Raw genomic sequence first — 17,836 nt, 5'->3', positions numbered from 1 at the left:
ATTAAATTCTGTACAAATTTCTTGTGAAATAGTCCAGGTAACATTTCTTTATCAAACCAATAAAATTTTGAAAAAGCAACAAATTACCGTACTTTGTACTGTACTTTTGTCACCTCTTGCCAGAGGTTCAAGAAATGTAATTGATACGTTTTTTAAATGCATTTTTAATCCGCAAAAGTACGACGTTTGTCGAACTTACCAGAGGACGGTCATTGACGCTGACGTCCACAGTCATTTTGCACAATCGCGCAACAACGTGGCGGCGGCGGCGATACAAATGGCGACGACAGCAAAGAAAGCTCGCCGTGAAGGGGAGAAAGTGTGGTGTCCAGACCCGCGGAATGTGTGGCAATTGGGGTCCATCGTTGAAGACGACGGGGATTCGCTCTTTGTCCTGACCCCCGACGACAATGAAGAGCACAAATTCAATGTGTCCCAAACACATCCATTTGATCCGTCCCATTCGCTTCTCTTGCCGAACGTGTCGGACATGGACAACTTGCACGAAGCGCCTCTTTTGGACCTCCTTCGTAGACGGTACATGGAGGACCTCATTTACACGTTCACAGGGGACATCTTGATCTCGATCAACCCGTACAAGAACATCCCACTGCTCTACAACTTTCCTGACATTGGATCGCTGAGCAAACAAGAAAACCCGACCCCCCATGTCTACGTGACAGCGGACGGCGCGTATCGCGCGCTACAAAATACGGGAAAGTGCCAGTCGATTTTAGTGTCGGGCGAATCGGGTGCAGGCAAGACTGAAGCTGCCAAGTACATCATGCGGGTACATGAGCCATCTTGACGCATGCACCCTCTGAATTGTTTTTTCCCACGTCATGTTGTTTCGTATAGTACTTGGCAAACATCAGTCAGTCGTCCAAGTCACCGAACGCCACCGGAGGCGGCGGATCCGTCGAGCAATGCGTGCTTCAGAGTAATCCGTTGCTTGAAGCGTTCGGAAACGCCAAGACCATCCGCAACGACAACTCCAGGTCCGTCATTCCGCGTTGAAACCCAGTCTTACCGCCCGTGAGTTCAGTCGTTTCGGCAAGTTTATCAAGATCAACTACGATCGGGATGGCAAGATTTGCGGCGCCAGCACGAGTCACTTTTTGCTGGAAAAGTCGCGCATCGTCGGGTGCTCGGAGAACGAGCGCAACTACCACATCTTTTACCAGATTTGTTCTGGGTTAAATGACGCGGAGCGAGGTGCATGCAGCCGATCGACGTGGCAACTCATTGTCGTTGGTAGCGGCACTGCATCTCGAGCGCGCGGACGACTACGTGTATTTGAATCAAGGCAATTGCATCCAATGCCCCGAAGTAAACGACAAGAAGAGCTTTAAGGAACTCGTGGACGCCATGGACGTGATGGGAATCACACCAGAAGTCAAGCACAACATCTTCACCCTCGTCGCGTCCGTCCTGCACCTGGGCAACTTGCAGGTACGCGCGACTTGTGTCCGTGTATCATCGGCACATGCCTGTGGAGTGGTGGCGGCAGAGTCGTTGAAGTGTTGGTGAGTGCACAAACTGAATTGCATGGTGCCGCGTGCTTTCGGTAGTTTGTTGAAAATGCCAAGAACGAAGCGACTTGTCCCGACAAGAAACAAGTCCAAGTTCTGGCGTCGCTTCTTCAAGTCACGCCGAAGGAACTCGAGTTTGCTCTGTGCATGCGCACCGTGAGTGCCGGTGCCCGGTACTGTCCACCTTGCGCAATGACTTGAACCGATGCGTGGAATCTTACCAGAGAGTTGTGGCGGTTCGTAGCGGAAGTGTAGCGGAGATCTGTTTATCGGGGGTTGACGCCGGGAAATCTCGAAACGGGCTCGCGAAAGCCATCTACTCTGCCATGTTTGACTGGCTCGTCGACCGCATCAACGTCGCGACAGCGCAAATGACGGGCGCGACCACATCGACGACGATGGGGGACACTGGTCCTCGGTTTATTGGGATTCTCGATATTTTTGGGTTCGAAATCCTCGCCGTCAACTCGTTCGAGCAGCTCTGCATCAACTACACAAACGAAATGCTCCAACAGCAATTCAACCAGCACGTGTTTGTGTACGAGCAAGACGTGTATGTGGAGGAAGGGATCGACTGGTCCAAGCTGTCGTTCCAAGGTACGGTGTCCCTCGGTCTGTGTTGCACGCCACTGACTGGCACGTCCACAATTTGCTTGGATAGACAACATCCCGTGCTTGGAATTGATTGAGAAGAAGCCGCTGGGCATTTTGATCTTGCTCGATGAACAAGCGCTCATGGGCCGTCGCGCTTCCGACGACAACTTTATCCAAAAGCTACATCAAACACACGAAAAACATCCCAACTACATCAAACCTCGCTTTGGCAAGGAAGACTTTATCATTAAGCACTATGCTGGTACATGCGAGAAAGTTGGATGGCATTTGGGGTCATGGCAGCGCTACGTTGTAGGCCAGGTCACGTACAAGGTGGCAGGGTTCCTCGACAAGAACAACGATTCGCTCCACAACGACCTCTTGGACTTGACTAACAGCAGTCGCATGGCGTTTCTCCATGGGTTGTTCTCTCCCGCGGGGCAATCGCCCAGTGAACAGAAACTGAAACGCGCGTCCATGACCAAGATGACGGGCACGATGACCGTGGGCCGCAAGTTCCGAGAGCAGATGACTGAATTGATGCAGCAACTCAACACAACCACGCCTGCATTTGTCCGGTACGAGCCTCAGCTGTTGTCGATCGTGTCATGACAGAGAGTATGCGCAGATGCGTCAAGCCCAACAACTTGCGGTTCCCTCAAGGCTGGAATGCCGAACTCATCTTGAACCAGTTGATTTACTTGGGCGTGATGGAAACCGTGCGCATTCGCCGGTCCGGGTTTCCCGTCCGCCGCACGTTTGCCGAGTTTTTTGAAAAGTACAAGCTCCTCCACAAAGTGTACGCTGCCAAGACGAAGTCCAACCCGAAGACGGACAAGGAAAAATGCGAGGTTTGTACCAACAATGATCGTGGCAGGCACCGCACCATCAAGCAAGCTGATCGTATTTGCCACGGGTAGCTCATATTAACGCATGCTGTCGAACGAGACAACTGGCAACTCGGCCACAAGAAAGTCTTCATGCGCGATTCCCAGCTCCGACTGCTCGATGCTGTCGTTCGAAAAGTCCGCGTCGAGGCCGCTGTAGTCGTTCAGAAATACGTTCGCCGATTCCTCCAGCGAAAACTGTACGTCTCATAATGGCTCACGTTGGTGGCGTGGATGAGACCACGATCTCACATCCGTTTGTACAGGTTTCTCCACATTCGCGCTGCCATCGTCAAGGTCCAATCCAAGGTTCGCATGTTTGTGGCACGAAAGAAATTTCGACGCATGCGGCACCGAATCACATTGCTCAACGCTTGTGTTCGTCGATATTTGGCGCGCCGTCGGTTCTTGCGCATGAAGCGAGCCGCCATTTCGATCCAAGCTGGCGAACGCGGTCGGAAAGCCCGAGCGGTACGACTCCACTTCCTGTAGTACCGTCAGCATCCTCGTTGTGGATGTGTATCGTACCACATACCTTGATGGCTCAACGCGACTCGGTTGTAGCTGGCTCGGTACTTACGTGCTGCACCCAAGGCCCAGACCGCCATTGCCAGACGTGTTCGTGGGTTCTTGGCTCGCAAGCGCTTTGTCACACTCAAGCAAAGCGGTTTCGTCGTCAAGGCGTCCATCCAAGCGTTCTTTCATCGCCAGCGATATCTTCGTCTACGCAAGGCTGCCATTGCAATCTCCAAGTCGGTCAAACGATTCGTCGCTTGTAAACGGTACGTGCACATTTCGTTTGAGAGCGTCGCGCGCTCACAAAAGCTCGTTTGCGACAGGTATGCCCGTCAGCGCAAGGCGGCTATTCGCATCCATGCCGTGGGTCGGGGATTCCTTGCGCGCTTGAAGTACGGCAAGAAGGCGCGGATTCGGGCTCAAGTGCGAGCCAAAGCTCAAACCGCCATCTCGAGGTACCATCCCTTGTGTGTTTTATATTGGCGCCTTGACGTGGACACCGATTTCCTCGGTCGATGGCCATTGCTTTTCGCAGCATCTTTTCACCCCTGGAGTCGTAGAATGGTTCGGGGGTACTTGGGTCGTCTGCACTACCGCGTCGCCAAGCGCTGCATTGTCATGGTCCAAGCTCGTTGGCGGGCAAACCGAGTCCGAACGCTGTACATTCAAGGTCTTTCCAATGCACCCTTGGCCCATGACGTGACGGGTTGACGTGTAGGTCGTCAAGCGACCATTGCGTCCCAGGCTATGATCCGTCGATCCCTCGCACGACGCAAATTTCTTCGTGAAAAGAAGATGGCGACGCGGCTGTGCGCCTTTGGGCGCATGATCATTGCCCGGCGCGCGTACTTGACGGCGAAGCGCCAGATCGTGCTCGTGCAGTCGTTAGTGCGGCGCTACTTGCAAGGCAAACAGTACGTACTTCACGTCTTCTGGACCGTTTGGGGCGTTTATATTGTTGATGGCCACTGGCATGATTGTAGTTATCGCCACCTCAAACGGCAATTTGTCCTCGTGCAGGCCATGTGGCGCCGCAAACAATGTGTCAAGACGTACCAGCGCCAGCGGTGGGCCATCATCAAGATCCAGTCGTTGGGAAAGATGATTCCGTGTCGTCGGCGCTTGCACAACGCGCGCAAGGTCGGATCCTCGATATTGCCCGCGACGTGACACGATTTGTTTGTAGGCGGCAACAACAATCGCGTCCGGCATTCGAATGTTCTTGGCGCGTCGGCGGTATCGCAAGTCACGAGCGGCATTTGTCAAGCTGCAGGCGCGATGGCGCAGTTTTGTCGCGAAACGCCACTACCTCGCTCAAGTGGACTGCATCATCAAAGTTCAGTCCGTGGTGCGGTCCAAATTGGCTCGCAAGCACATGCAAACGCAGCGCCGCGGCTTGCTTCGAGTTTTGTCGTTGATGCGCAAGTACCTGGCGCGCATTCGTCTGCACAAAAAGATCGACCAAATGTTTGCCGCCGCCCACGCGTTTGACTTGTCGACGATTTTGGCCATGGCCCAGGACAAGGAGTTCCCAAACGCGACCATGGTTCGAGGTACGTGTCGGCAGGTTGTGCTTGAACCCACAATAATATTGTTTCCGCTGGGCTGCCATCGCGTGCATATGCCGACTGACTCGCGTGGCACGTAGTTCGAGATAAGCACAACCACATGCGGTCGTTAGTGCACATTGCTGCGATCAACGGCGACTTGAACTTGGCGCGGTTTGTCTTGTCCGAGATCCCGAATATGGAAGACCAAGTGATCGGGCGAGACAACCTTGGCAACACGCCGCTGCATTACGCGTCGCGCCTCGTCCATCTTGACATGGTCAAGTACCTCGCCAAGATCGTGAACCGCATCAACCCGATGCAAGACAACGCCAAGCAAATGCCCCTCGGACGAAAGTATTCGTCTCCCGTCAACGTCAGTAGCTCGCCCGTCCATGGAAGCTCGTACGTCGTGGCGTCCTTTGTTCGGATCGAGAGTCATGACGTTGCTGTGTTCGTCGACCCAGGAGCACGCTTCGCAAGGATTCAAGCTTTAGCCAGACGCCGCGATCACCCGTCGGCTCCACGGCCCTTCGATCGCCGTCGAATGCGAATGTCGGGCCTGGCGGAAAGCCCAAACGCCGCGCGCTGGTGTCGAGTGCGTCGGTCATGCCGCCAAACCCGACCGCACAAGCCGCCGTGGAATTGCCGCCAGGTACTCGGTTGCATGGATGGAAATTGCTCACGACAGTGTCTGGATCTCTCGAAACAGATACGACCAAAGTGCTGAAAGAAGGCCCCCTTCGCACAGCCAGCGGGGCCAAAATGGCGTCCAAGCGCCACGTCGTGCTCGACGAAAACGTGTTGGCGCTGTACAAGTCGGCCAACGACCGGGTACGATGCTGTGCCGTCGACGAATATTTTGGGACTAAACTTGAGACGGCATGCATGTCAGATTCCTGTGAAAATGATCGAGCTGCGCGATGTGACGTTGCGTCGTGCGACCGCGATTGAAAACTGCTTTGACATTTTGTCGCCGCGGTTGAAATGCGCCAAGGACCCGTACGGCATCGTGTCGTTTGTGGCAGACACAGAAGCCGACGTGCACGAGTGGATGAAAGCCATTCGCGAGGTACGCAACGACATTTCTTCGTCGACGATCCTTTGACGGCGTCGTGGCAGGTGCCGATGGTGCGCATCGGCACACTTGTGCCGCCCAACCCGTCCATGATTTGCATCGACTGGTCCAACCGGAAGGAATGGATCAACGCAAAAAACAACCAGCACGAGTCGGCGCTGCATTTGGCTGTCCAAAATCAGGAAGACGAAGGCTTCGAAGCAGTCAAGACCGCGGTCTGGCTCATCGAAAACGACGCCGATATCAATGCAAAAGACCGCGCTGGCAATACCCCCCTCCACTACGCAGTACAAGAAGAACGCGATGATTTGGTGGAATCGTTGCTCAAGAAGGGCGCGCTGACAACCATTGCCAACAACGCGGGACTCACGCCGCTGGATTGCGCGACGGAGCAGTCGACCAAGGACCTCTTGGCGCCCGGGGCGATCGTTTCGGTCGGTTGGCTTCGTAGGACGTTCATCCAAGGTGGACTGCAATTATTTTGTAGGTGCCACAAGATCGATTCAACCTGTTGCCGCGGCCGACGGGACCGAACAAAGTGAACAATGCCACGTACGTGTCGGTGTTGCTGTCGGCCGTCGCCATTGCCGGGGCGGTCATGCTCACGCCGCACTTTCGCATTTACGTGATGGACGTGCGCGGAAACATCGTCGACACGCCGCAGTACACGCCAGACGCGTTGATCCAAGACGGCCCGTCGCTCTGGTTTGGCAATACGTGGCATTTGCAAGTGCCACTCGAGCACATGACGGAAGGGTGCGTCGCCGTGTTTGAGTTGCTCAGGTACGCATGCACGCCGTCTGCTGGGTCGCAACACGTTTGCTTGGCCTAGATACGACTACCACACGGAGAAGCCGGACGTATTTTGCTGGACATTTTTCCGCCTCGACTTGAGCAAGATCTCGAGTGCGCCGCTGACGTTCGAAATGTACTCGCCGCCCGTGAATCCGTCGAGCCAAATTCTCGCCAAGATGCTCGGGGACTCGTTCTTCCAAGCCGAGTTGAGCATCTCGCTGTAGGAGCGCGTCCAAATCCCTAATAGAGACTCTTCCGTTCGCACTCGACGACGGACGATGAAGGTGGATCCTGTCGTCACCACCAGCTGCTGCTCCGCACACAATCTTCATGATGGCAAATCTATCTGAAGTCCTTATCCCGTCGAATGCACTGTCGTCATCACCTTGCGACGTGCGCGATGCTCGTCGACTCGGCCCAGCGCGCTCTTGGAACTTGGCGCGACTACCACGCGAGATGAATATTGCGCGATGCATTTTCATTCGTTGAAAATCACGTTTTCAGGGTTTTTGACTGGCTATTGCAAAATTATTTCACCAATCCGGTGCGCAGGTTGACGTCCAACGGGCCAACCGTTGAGAGGAAATCGATCGGCGGGATGCAATCCTTTGGCGACGACGACGTGGATCACGACGACCTCGCGGCCGACCCGGCCCCCATGTACTTGGAACTAGGATCGACGTCGCTGGATATGATGCAGATTCCCATGCCTCTAGACATTCCATTTCCAGGAAGCACTGCAGGTGGCACGGCGTCGACGCCAGCCCCTACCGAGCTCGAGCTCGCGCATGTCATGTACACCGATGACCTGATCGACTATTCCTCAAGCGGTCACATCCGACAGCGCGGTGCCAATCGGCGAGACATCAAGATAGCACCCGTCGCGCGCTATTTCCCACTCGTGCCTCCATCGTCGTACACCTGTCCTGGAAACAACATCAAGTCGATCCAACAGCAGTTCGCGCTGCGACTCGCATTTCTCCGCGACCCGCATCCCACGCGTGAAATGCTCATCGAAATGAGCGTTCGCTTTGGCCTTCCTTCCCAAGAAATCACGACGTGGTTCAAGACAGAGCGCCACCGGTTCAAGAAGCAAGGTGGCATTGTGCTTGCAGGCAACGCAAGTTCCAACGCATGGCACATGGCGATGCAGGGCCTACCCATTTCGTCCGCCTACCCTGTGGCTGCTTCTGCCAAATCTGCCGCGTCGGAAGTCGAGAAGCGCGCGGCCCGCGCCGCCGACACGCGGCGGATGCTTTCCCCCTACCAACTCAAGCGCAGTCGCGCATGGGCCGTGCGTTTCCCACCCTGAGTTCTATCGACGCTCAGTTCTGATGAATCGACGACTTGTTTAGGAAGAGTATGCGCTGCTTGCAGACGCTAACGAACGTGCGTTCCGCGTCCGTCAGCTTGTTGATCGCCAAGACGCACGGCTGAAGAAGGAATTTCGCGCGGCGGTCGTCGACGAACCGTCCCTAGGCCTCCGCACCGACCAGGAATTCAAGGCGAGAAAGTCGTGTGCGGATCCGAGCTGCAGTCGCGAGGTCGTGGCCGAGCGCGCCGACAGTTGCTGGGAGTTTATGCGGGCCCGGTTCGGATCAAACTTGCACACGTCTGCCGAGAAATACGTAGACAACGGTGCGGTCCATGGACGTCAACAGGTCCCCCTTCGTTGCGCTGATCGTGTTCATCTAGATGGAAACATCCTCCTCGATGCAGCGCTCTTGACAGGGCTCGAAGTCATGTTTCTGCGGCACCGAGACTATTTTATGGCGCTCGCCCATCGCTTCCGCGTCCAAGGTCCCTTCGCTCATCCGTGCGTGGACTCACATCCGACGGATCGTAGATACGTTTGCAGAAGTGAGCCATAAACGCCAACGGACTGCCACGAACGACGTTGCGCGCCCCCCAGCACCGCCTCAAGACACCCAAGTGTAGAATTCGACGGAGTGTTTGCCGTGACGAGATGTGAATGAAGCAGCTGCAAATGCACGTGCCGCATGGAGTTGCAAAGTCGCCAACAGGGCTGATTTTCACATCCCTTTGCAGCGCACGCACCAGGAAAGCATTCCACCTTCACACAGGGTCTCTCGTCTTGGCACCGCGTGTGGCGCAATTGCTGACGGGAATCCCTGGTCGCGCGCGATGCACGCTGACTTTTCGCCACCGCCGACCATTCACTCGAACGTGTGCGACGCGCCGGTGTACGCAATGTTGTGGTCGCCTGCTCTCTAGTTGCTCGCTTCTGCAACGCGGTTGTCACCAACGTTGGGATGACCACCGATTCTGTAACATGCAGTCGCATTTGCTCAAGTTTCGCCACCAACCACGCAGCATTGTTTCCAGTCAGACGTCCAACAACGATCAAAGTGGAGTTGGTTCTATCGTGGCTTTGCAGCATGGAGCGACGTCCTGTGGCATCGACAAGGTGCTTCCGCCGTGGCTCTCGTGTCACCAACTGGTCTTGTCGGACTGTTCAGCACGCCCCCTGCAAACTCGATGCATTTTCAACGAGACTGGTCGACGTGGCGTTGGTTGCAGCCTCTATCAGCTCAAGCAGGTGGTGCTGCGTACACATCCCTGGCGACTAAAATAGCGGGTCACGGTGGTGGCACATGCACGGTGGCGACGACTTGGTACACACGGCGCCGAGGCCAACTGCACGGCGACCCTCCCCGGCGAGCCAAAGTCAGCGGTATTTCACCGAGCGTAGCCAGTGTAGTGCGCGACGCACGCACGGCTACGACTCCCAAAGAGCTCGTACACGCCACGGCTCGTTGGGAATATCGCACAACACGAGGAATACATCGAGGGATTTCGGTCGGTAAGCAACTCAGTGCACGATCGCATAGTGTGCGAAATTTTTGTGGCACCATGGTTAGCCCGTACACACCCTCGTCGAACTGTCGCACGCAAGTCAAGGTTGCCACTCGATGTTAACCGAGAGGGCGATGCCCGCACTTTCATCAGCGAGGCTTTGACGGTTCAAGTTCCTCGTCGAGCATGGCGCTTTCAAGGCCAACACGGTCAAATGCAGAGGCGGTGGTCTCTCAAACGTTTGTGCGATGTGCGCTGGAAATGGGCGACGTGGGCCTTGGACATGCATGTCTACACTCTTGGCAAGGTAGAGTACGACTTCACATGGTCTAGTCGGCTCGCTGCCAAGGCAACCCCTCGGGCACCGCGCCCTTGAATGCGTTCGGCGTATCCTAATGCGTTCCCTGGACGGTCGAGTTGATTTGGCGATTCGGCGGCAGATTCCCCACCCGTGGTTGCCATCCACGCGGTCGAGTCCATGATGCGGCGTAGCATTTCCCAGTACATGGTAGCGTTGTCCGAGTAGCGAGTGCTGCCTCGCCGCTATTTCGTGTGTGCGACTTCCTCCACATGCGGTTGGCATCCTTTCAACAGGACCAGGCCCTGAACATGTCTGGCCTCAACATTCTCGCAAGCGCCACGGCGATATCTCGTTGGAGCTGGCCAACCCAAAGGTATGCGCGAGTACGGATGCATGGCGACATGACTTGTATCACGGTGGCATTCTGCCTGCAGTCCTTCGGCGAGACGTACAAGGGCATGGGGACGTTGTCTGCAGGCTCAGTTTGGCGTTGAATATATCAACCAAGAACAATGGAGTGTCAAACGAGTTGACAGCGACCCATCCCAGCTCGTTTATGCCGTTCAAGAGGAACCGTTGCAGCAACGTCGACAAGTCCCATCGAACCTTTGCCTTCTCGACTGTCGTGATCGGGTCCAGCCCGTGGGAGTTGTGTCCCTTGCGTTGTCAATATTGGAATCGTGTCGGCGAAAACCACGGCTACATGCCATGCCCAGTCACCGTCACACGTGAGCTTTGTTGTCATCGGCCGTTTGTTTGCATGTTCAACATCTTGATCGAGCTCGGTGCAGTCCAACGAATCGTCCAGGTTAACGAACGCAATCGCGGTGCAGGATGCATGCGACCGCCGATGTCTCTCGGCGGGGCCGAAGGCAGGGGCTTGGCACTGCGGTGTGTGCGGCACAGTGGAGAAAACAACATCTGCGGTGGGCGAGGTCGATGCCGACGATGTGAAAGGTCACGAACGGTTTCGTGACGACAAAAAGAAGTAACCGACCGTTGCGAAACTGCTCTTGTCGCAGTCTGCGGATGATGGCAGCCCTGTGCCAGCACGAACGGACGGCTCGGTGGGCGTCCCTTCGAGCGACGCTCGGACGAAAGAGTTATCGCTGGCGACTACGTGCGTTGTCGCAACCGCATTTCCTCACAAGGTACATCTTGCGACGAAACGATGATACCCGTCGTAGGCAAAACACCTGCTCTACCTTCATCCGTTGGAGCGGCCCACGTTAGCACGAGCGATCGCACACTGACGTAGTGTGTTTGATGGCTTGGAAGAGGGGTCGTCGACAGGGAATGACGAGGCTTCCCTCCCACCGACCCTCCAAGGTGTAGCTGGATTTTTCGAGCGAGGACGGATGGACGTTGGTGGGACTAGACAAAGGTCGTCCAGAAGCATGCTGCTTCACAGCCGTACGTTGCTCCTCACGTTCGATTTCCACCACCACGTGCATCAAGCACCACGTACCTGTGAACAAAGCACACGTCATATCGACAAAAGGGCGACAGCGATAGCCCGATCGAGTACATATGTATTATAATTATATATCAAGTTGAAGTGGCGATGCCGTTCGCCTTCGTACGCTTCACTTGGGACACACGACCTTCATGAGACATGCGCGGTGGGCGGCGACGGTACGCAGCGCCGGCTGCCCTAGGCTGCCTTCAACGGGAGCGTCGGTCGAACGACGGGAAACTCCGAGATGTGGGCCCACGATCCAGTCGTGTGTGCGCGTGCGCTCATGTCGCTGGGAATGCGCACGCCGCGGGCCGTGATCTGTGGCGCGGTCATGAACATTTCCAGCACCTTGTCTGCGAACGTCCGCGCGGTGGTCGGGGGAGTCGATGGTGCGGGCTGCATGGTCGAGTTGAAATTGGCCTGGCAAGCGTCACAGATGGATCGATTGATACAATTTTCTCGACCAATCAGTTGCTAGGAAAACATGACGAACTCGAATCCTGAACTCTGATTGGCCAGAGCTTTAATTGGGGAGACATGGGGATTCCAATATCCCACCACACGGTTCATGCCTCGGACGACAACATTGGGATGGATCGCATCGCGGTATGCCAGGGTCGTTCATGCAGACATGTCGAATGCCTAAAGTGGCCCGTGGTAGCCACGTACAAAAGCAAGAGCCCGCGACGTGTTGCGGGACACTTGCAACGCATCTGCCCAGATGCGACAAATGAGGTTCGAGAAGTTCCAGAAGTTCAATGGTGAGAAGTTTTGGCTCATGTACGACGTTGGTGGGGTTTTCGGGATGGTATATATCAACGTCGATCCTGGCGCGGACGTCGACGCAGCCCGCCGGTGGCCGGCAGCTCGCCGCCATCTATCGCCCGAGGTATTCAGAAAGCGGGTGGAGAGGCACGACAACGCAATGCAGGGCCAGGAGCTAAACGACGACACCGCCTGCGAAGCGCCTTACCCCCAGCGAAAACCATGGTGCAGCACTCTTTCCCCACAATGGAGGAACGACATGAAGAAGGCGGCGGTCACGGCGACATGCCTGCGTGAATGCCTCGTGTGTGGTAGCTGTCGAGCACCGACGAAAAGTAGGTAAATTTGCCTGGGTTGCTTTCCACGGCTGCAGGGCCGACCCCAAGTCCGGTCGCTCTTGTTGAACAAGACGCTGCTGCTGCTGCCATCGTCGTAGTCGCTTCGAGTCGCCGCAACCACAAGTGGGGCGTACATGTGTCGACTGGTCGCACAGAAGCGCCAACCTCGTCTCATCTGGGGCTGTTATGACCAAATCGCCACGTGCTTCTTTCGGGAATGGCATTGCAGGGACTGTGGGAGCAATCCACGCGGTCGACAAAAGAATTGCAATGGACTTGACGTGGTCAAGGTGAGGGACACCCATTTAAAAAAAAATACCAGTTAAAATAAATAAAATAACATTTATAAAACCAAATATTAAATATACATTTTCAAAATAAAGAAAAATTAACAGAAATTAACAAAAAAATTATATCAACAATTATCAAGAAATTATTTAAATGCAGTCGATGCACGTATAAATGTGGAGCCATCACGCTGGCGCATGGAGGAGGAGTCGTTTGCCGATGGCCATGGCATTTGCCACGGATCGTGGCAATCCCAACACGAGGCAAGCAGACGTCGCATGACTTCGTCGGGACCACGACACTGTGAGACGACGATCGTGTACTCTTCGCAGCACTGCCACACACTGCTGTGCCGTGGCCAACTGCACCACCGCCAGCGCCGTCGATTATGTTGTTGATGTCGGCAGATCCTACTTGGAAACGCACGGCCACCGGCGCCTCCCCAACCTGGCGCCAACGTCATGTTCCTGAGCAAGACATTTGTTCCAACATCGTATGCACGGCAGACGACAGACCCGTGTGCAGGTCGGATGGCAAGACGTACTCGGCCGCGCGGCATACGCGAACCTGACCACAAGCCGTGCGAGTGCATGACGGCGTGCGCCACACTCCCCGACTGCGGCTACAACTACGCGGCGGTGCGCGGCAGCGACTGCAAGATGTACAAGAACGCATGCATGTCCAAGTGTGCGCCATGCGCGGCTCTGTCGACGGCGAGTCCCAAGAAAGGTCTACTACAAGTTCAAACTGAACCAGTCCAAGCTCGGGGATACGCGTCAAGCTTACGGAGAGCACACGGCAAAAAGAGGTTGTGCGATAAATAGTTGAATGCCGTGGAGAGATCACGATCGCCGTGCTAGACAAGCCGAGCGCAAACTTTCAGCTTCCTCCCGCGCCAGTGGAATTCTTGCCAAAACCACTTGATGGCGAAGACTGACCCAGCCACTGCAAACGCATGGGCGTAGAGCCTCGATATCGTTTCCAGGAGAGATACCTGCACGAAACGTGTGGTTGAAGCGATGCGTATTTCCACTTCTGGTCCCCTTACCGGGGGCTCGATGTACAATGGCGGCTTGTGGCCGCCTTGGCACGTCCGATCACTGGCACATGCAAACCCCACTCTTGCTTGGTGGACGTCAAACACGGTGTAGTACGCCTACGCGTACGTGGGATGAACGGGACTTGTGGATGGCGCTGAAGATCGCCGTACTCGAAGGAAGATGTCGCCGAGGACGAAAAAGTTGGTCGAACTCATGTCGAGCTGGGGAGAACATGCTGAAAACTCGCACCTGTCACACGGATGTGTCAGTGCCGTTGGGAAAAGTTGGAGCTGCTACCGAACGTAGTCGGTGGCCTGGAGAGTGAAGGGTGGGCCGTGGGGGGTGAACTGAAATGTCAGAGATGGAAACGACGCATGGATGCAATCCGTGCATAGATAGCCTTGCGTGAGAGGGGTATCGCAGGGGGCGTCCGGGTCAAGATGTCGACAGAGCTGCTCCATGACATGCTCGAACACGGCGGCTGGGAGCAAGATCAGCGATGTGCCAGAATCGATCACAGCCACTTTGGCGTTGAGGTGATCGACACGGACGGACCCAAGGGACAGCTGGGTCATTTCGATGGCCCAAAACCCATCGACCTCTACTTGAATAATGCATGTTTACCACGGGGTACGTTGCAAGGTCAAGCAGTACCTTCATCGCGAAGGACGGGAAAATAGTGCCAGTAAGCGTTAGGCCCTGCCAAGACAGGGTCGACCCCTATGCGGGTAAGCGCATCATTGCTCCATTTGATTTGAAGCCAAATGTACCCCCAAGAACGAGTTGCGACGACCGCGCGATGTCGGTTGGGAGAGGGTTGATGTACAGCGAAAACGCTGCCAACCCGACGGCCTCGACAAACGGGTGTGTTGTGATGGCGGCTAGCGCGCCAAACCCAAGTCCCACAATGCCTTCCGACTCAAAGTGCTGGATGTTGACGTCCTCGATTTCGATTTGGCCCATGCGGCACCTTACAACGGCGCTCGTGGACGCTCCGAACGTGATCACGTCTTCAAACACTGTGCCAGCAACAGATCCGCTCCCGTACGACAATGTGAACGTTTTGCCCGTTGGCGTGAACCTGCGCATGTCATCATGTCCGCCGTACATCACTTCCCATGCCGTGCAAGGGGCTGCATAGTCACGAACGTGGTCGACGAGTTGCCGTGATAGCGCTGAGTTCCCGAACAGGCGGCGCAAGTCGCAGACGGGACCCAGATATCGCTTGATCCTGTGTCGAAAATCACCTTGAAAGGCTGGGGCGGCGACCCCACGAAGATCGTGCCGTAGAATTGGAGCTGATCGTAGTTGGTCAACGGAATACGAATCAACTCTACGGCGTGGAAGGCATCATCATGGTTTTGCAGACATTCTGTGGTGGGCACTGGTGGACGTACCGGCGGCGACAGAGGTGCTGGCTGGTCCTGGATGCGTGGCAGGTTCAAGATCGGCAGAGACGATGCACGTACACCAGAGCACGGAAGCGACGATGCTGCATGTCCATGGTGGCCCCATCTACGTAACAGCGTTGCGGGTGACGGTGGGGATCAGCTGTAGGGGGTATTTTTAGGGTGAGCCTTGATTGGAAAACGTCGAGTGACAACGAGGTTGGGTCAAGTTCTTGAACAAATGCACTTGGTTGCTCGTTTGTCGCTTTGGTGAAAGAACCGCGTGCACACAGGACGACGACTTTGATGCAGGTGCAAAGGGAATTCATTAATTCAGAGGCAACATTGCTTGAACACTCTAAGCCAGGACGGGGTATGTGGGACTGGTGGCGACACCGCAAATGTTGTCTTCCTGGGCGATCTTGACGTATCCATTGTCGCCCCAGTGCGTACTCCACGAGTTTTTCACCTACGTTCCAGTGAAATCGTGATGGATTGCCTCGAGTGGACAGCGCCGTACCAGCGTGTACGTTTTTCCAAGGTGCTTGGTATAACCCACGGCAACGACGGAATGGTCCAAATCGTCAATGCCGCTCTTGCAGTTCAAATCGTTATAGTACCCGCCAGAGTAAAAGTAAAACGAAGGGGGCGTCGCGTCAATCGAGACGGACAGCGGACCGACAGTAACCAACGCTTCGTTTAACGCTTGAACACCCGAGATGTTAACATACGACGTCACTGCTGCGAGCGCGTTCGACGCATTGAAATGGCAAAACCCTGGCAGATTCTTGTACGTTCCGTACGTGACTTCAGGCTCCAATCCGCCGTGCTTGATGATCCAACGGTACGCTTGGTAGTCCAGACCTCCGTTGCACGCATTGTTTCCTTCGTCCCACGAGCAATCGAGCAAGTTTTGTTGCGAAAACTCCACCGTTTGGTTGGTTTTGCGAAACCATTGGCCCTCCAGTGCCCCCGTTGTGCTAGGAATGCCCGGATGAGTTCAACAGTACTTGCAAGATGAACTCGACTGAATGAACCCGAATGTCCAGCAGGATCCGCAATTTCCTTGATCTTTCACAGGCGTCACGCCGCCCTTGGTGCGCCAGTCCCATTCATCGGGCAACGCAATGTTCTGGACCTCATATACACCACCAGCTCTGTTGTCCAACGCACGTTTCACCGTTTTGTGTCCAAGGAATGCCTTCATTTCATTGGGAGTCAAGTCGCCCAAATGATTCATTGCCAAAGAGTAGCTCAAGCCCTAGACATTTGAATATTGAGCGAGCGTCCAAGTCTCGACAATCTAGGCAAGTATTGGCGCACCTTGCGATTCATGGCATTAATGTACTGTAAATTTGAATGAAAGATCGACGCTCGACGTGCAGTCTCGGTAGCATTGTATGTCTTGGAATGCGTCCGGGTAAATGTATCAAACGCACCCATGCGGGCGGCGTGGCCTTCGGGCATGCGCATGTGGAGCTACCGCACCAATATTCGTTAAACAACGTGTCACGTTCTATGGATACTTACGTCGTGCCACGGAGTCATGGACGGTACGGTAATGGCCTCGTCGTCGCCCTTTGTGCAATTCAAAGTGTCCACACGGTAATGGAACGTCTGCGGCGCGACCGGCCCAGCACGCACATAGTTGTAGTCGATGATGTACTCGTCAGTGTGGCTACCGCCCAGGATAACGTTGTGGCCGACGAAATGGAACTGCACAGGCTCGTTCGTCGCAGCATTCACAAACAATTTGTACGTGCCAAAGTACGAACTGTTGTCAGGTGAGCCCGCCACGTCGTACTTCCACGAAAAGCAGTCGATCGAATTCACCAGTGTTTTTCCGTACACGGGTTCAAATCGAGATAAGTCGGGGAAAATATGTTGCAGCGATGATGGACCGTCTGCAATGCACCGAATCGAAGCGATGACAGGAATCAATTGGAATGACGGCCCAGACACGTTCAAAATGTACTCCTGGGTTCCTGTACCAACGATGTAAGACAAAAAATGTGACAAAAGCGCGAACATACCGCCATAGAAGCTCAGCTTTTGAGCGCCGAGCATTTCGTCGACGTGGACAAACACCGGTTCGACCAAGTTCATGTACGGCATGCGAAACGTGAGACTTGCTTCATATTGTGAGGGGAACGACGGCTTCTTCGTTGGGAACTCGTCCGCTTGCTTGGATGCTTTTAGGATCGCGATGATACCGACAACGCCGACAGCAATGAGCCCCAACCACACAAACGAGCACCACGCGCGATTCCGCTGAACTTTACGTGTCACAAATCCTGGCTCCGCAGACACGGGAGTGTCCATGTCATGGTACGTTGTTTCTTCGAGCAAACGCTCTCGCTGCTCCGCGTTCGGCTTCTCTTCCTGCTTGTGGGCGCCTTTCTTCGAACGCGCCATCGGGTCTTGTTTCGAGATGCTGGGAAATCGCAAAATGCGAGAAGTGTATCCAAATTCATTAAAATAGAAGTTCATC

At 55.0% G+C, this 17,836-nt stretch overlaps 6 protein-coding genes across 9 annotated transcripts; 2 read left to right on the top strand and 4 right to left on the bottom strand.

The window, feature by feature from the left end:
* Positions 1-234: 234 nt before the first annotated feature.
* On the top strand, positions 235-7,293 carry H310_11272 (hypothetical protein). 3 transcript variants are annotated; one of them, XM_008877871.1, is made up of 24 exons: positions 235-790; positions 859-998; positions 1,046-1,215; positions 1,259-1,452; positions 1,572-1,705; positions 1,777-2,129; positions 2,194-2,388; positions 2,443-2,704; positions 2,755-2,977; positions 3,047-3,213; positions 3,280-3,484; positions 3,578-3,795; positions 3,853-3,984; positions 4,090-4,199; positions 4,248-4,443; positions 4,513-4,669; positions 4,716-5,082; positions 5,178-5,481; positions 5,544-5,731; positions 5,789-5,910; positions 5,972-6,148; positions 6,199-6,588; positions 6,642-6,937; positions 6,987-7,293. In XM_008877871.1, exons 1-24 carry the CDS (start codon positions 278-280, stop codon positions 7,171-7,173), a joined length of 5,400 nt encoding a protein of 1,799 aa, XP_008876093.1. In that variant the 5' UTR covers positions 235-277; the 3' UTR covers positions 7,174-7,293. The 3 variants fall into 3 exon arrangements, with proteins under 3 accessions (XP_008876093.1, XP_008876095.1, XP_008876094.1); XM_008877873.1 differs by having other exon boundaries at positions 6,642-7,293; XM_008877872.1 differs by having other exon boundaries at positions 3,853-4,199; positions 6,642-7,293.
* A 243-nt stretch (positions 7,294-7,536) lies between these two features.
* H310_11271 lies at positions 7,537-9,012 on the top strand. 2 transcript variants are annotated; one of them, XM_008877870.1, is made up of 5 exons: positions 7,537-7,609; positions 7,666-8,243; positions 8,305-8,587; positions 8,645-8,749; positions 8,796-9,012. In XM_008877870.1, the coding sequence occupies exons 2-5, from the start codon at positions 7,743-7,745 to the stop codon at positions 8,885-8,887; spliced, it is 981 nt and encodes a 326-aa protein (XP_008876092.1). In that variant the 5' UTR covers positions 7,537-7,609; positions 7,666-7,742; the 3' UTR covers positions 8,888-9,012. The 2 variants fall into 2 exon arrangements, with proteins under 2 accessions (XP_008876092.1, XP_008876091.1); XM_008877869.1 differs by having other exon boundaries at positions 7,537-8,243.
* A 2,544-nt stretch (positions 9,013-11,556) lies between these two features.
* H310_11270 (hypothetical protein) lies at positions 11,557-11,961 on the bottom strand. The gene has a single exon (XM_008877868.1). The coding sequence runs from the start codon at positions 11,926-11,928 to the stop codon at positions 11,722-11,724; it is 207 nt and encodes a 68-aa protein (XP_008876090.1). The 5' UTR covers positions 11,929-11,961; the 3' UTR covers positions 11,557-11,721.
* A 290-nt stretch (positions 11,962-12,251) lies between these two features.
* On the bottom strand, positions 12,252-12,957 carry H310_11269 (hypothetical protein). The gene has a single exon (XM_008877867.1). It carries the CDS (start codon positions 12,932-12,934, stop codon positions 12,467-12,469), a length of 468 nt encoding a protein of 155 aa, XP_008876089.1. The 5' UTR covers positions 12,935-12,957; the 3' UTR covers positions 12,252-12,466.
* Positions 12,958-13,773: 816 nt separating this feature from the next.
* On the bottom strand, positions 13,774-15,472 carry H310_11268 (hypothetical protein; the record flags this gene model as incomplete). The annotated part of the gene is made up of 8 exons (XM_008877866.1): positions 13,774-13,911; positions 13,966-14,073; positions 14,128-14,206; positions 14,255-14,558; positions 14,612-14,677; positions 14,728-15,038; positions 15,107-15,290; positions 15,355-15,472. The coding sequence occupies 8 exons, from the start codon at positions 15,470-15,472 to the stop codon at positions 13,774-13,776; spliced, it is 1,308 nt and encodes a 435-aa protein (XP_008876088.1).
* Positions 15,473-15,647: 175 nt separating this feature from the next.
* H310_11267 (hypothetical protein) lies at positions 15,648-17,787 on the bottom strand. Its single transcript, XM_008877865.1, has 6 exons — positions 17,379-17,787; positions 16,876-17,330; positions 16,669-16,824; positions 16,383-16,606; positions 15,866-16,325; positions 15,648-15,814 (listed from the first exon to the last, which is right to left on the bottom strand). Exons 1-6 carry the CDS (start codon positions 17,758-17,760, stop codon positions 15,704-15,706), a joined length of 1,788 nt encoding a protein of 595 aa, XP_008876087.1. The 5' UTR covers positions 17,761-17,787; the 3' UTR covers positions 15,648-15,703.
* Between the last annotated feature and the right edge of the window lie 49 nt (positions 17,788-17,836).

The sequence above is a fragment of the Aphanomyces invadans genome (genome assembly GCF_000520115.1).
Source record: "Aphanomyces invadans strain NJM9701 unplaced genomic scaffold supercont1.30, whole genome shotgun sequence".
Classification (NCBI taxonomy): domain Eukaryota; phylum Oomycota; class Saprolegniomycetes; order Saprolegniales; family Verrucalvaceae; genus Aphanomyces; species Aphanomyces invadans.
This window is presented reverse-complemented; position numbering and strand designations above follow the sequence as displayed.

Coding starts and splice junctions, on each gene's coding strand:
- H310_11271 (XM_008877869.1), top strand. CDS start 7,548: ATGCAATCCTTTGGCGACGACGACGTGGATCACGACGACCTCGCGGCC. Junction 8,244..8,304: donor AGCGCAGTCGCGCATGGGCC/GTGCGTTTCCCA, acceptor CGACTTGTTTAG/GAAGAGTATGCGCTGCTTGC. Junction 8,588..8,644: donor CGAGAAATACGTAGACAACG/GTGCGGTCCATG, acceptor GTGTTCATCTAG/ATGGAAACATCCTCCTCGAT.
- H310_11269 (XM_008877867.1), bottom strand. CDS start 12,934: ATGGGTGTCCCTCACCTTGACCACGTCAAGTCCATTGCAATTCTTTTG.
- H310_11270 (XM_008877868.1), bottom strand. CDS start 11,928: ATGCAGCCCGCACCATCGACTCCCCCGACCACCGCGCGGACGTTCGCA.
- H310_11272 (XM_008877871.1), top strand. CDS start 278: ATGGCGACGACAGCAAAGAAAGCTCGCCGTGAAGGGGAGAAAGTGTGG. Junction 4,444..4,512: donor CGCTACTTGCAAGGCAAACA/GTACGTACTTCA, acceptor GCATGATTGTAG/TTATCGCCACCTCAAACGGC. Junction 5,732..5,788: donor CGCCGTGGAATTGCCGCCAG/GTACTCGGTTGC, acceptor CTCTCGAAACAG/ATACGACCAAAGTGCTGAAA.
- H310_11267 (XM_008877865.1), bottom strand. CDS start 17,760: ATGGCGCGTTCGAAGAAAGGCGCCCACAAGCAGGAAGAGAAGCCGAAC. Junction 17,331..17,378: donor AAAGCTGAGCTTCTATGGCG/GTATGTTCGCGC, acceptor TCGTTGGTACAG/GAACCCAGGAGTACATTTTG. Junction 16,607..16,668: donor TTAATGCCATGAATCGCAAG/GTGCGCCAATAC, acceptor TCAAATGTCTAG/GGCTTGAGCTACTCTTTGGC.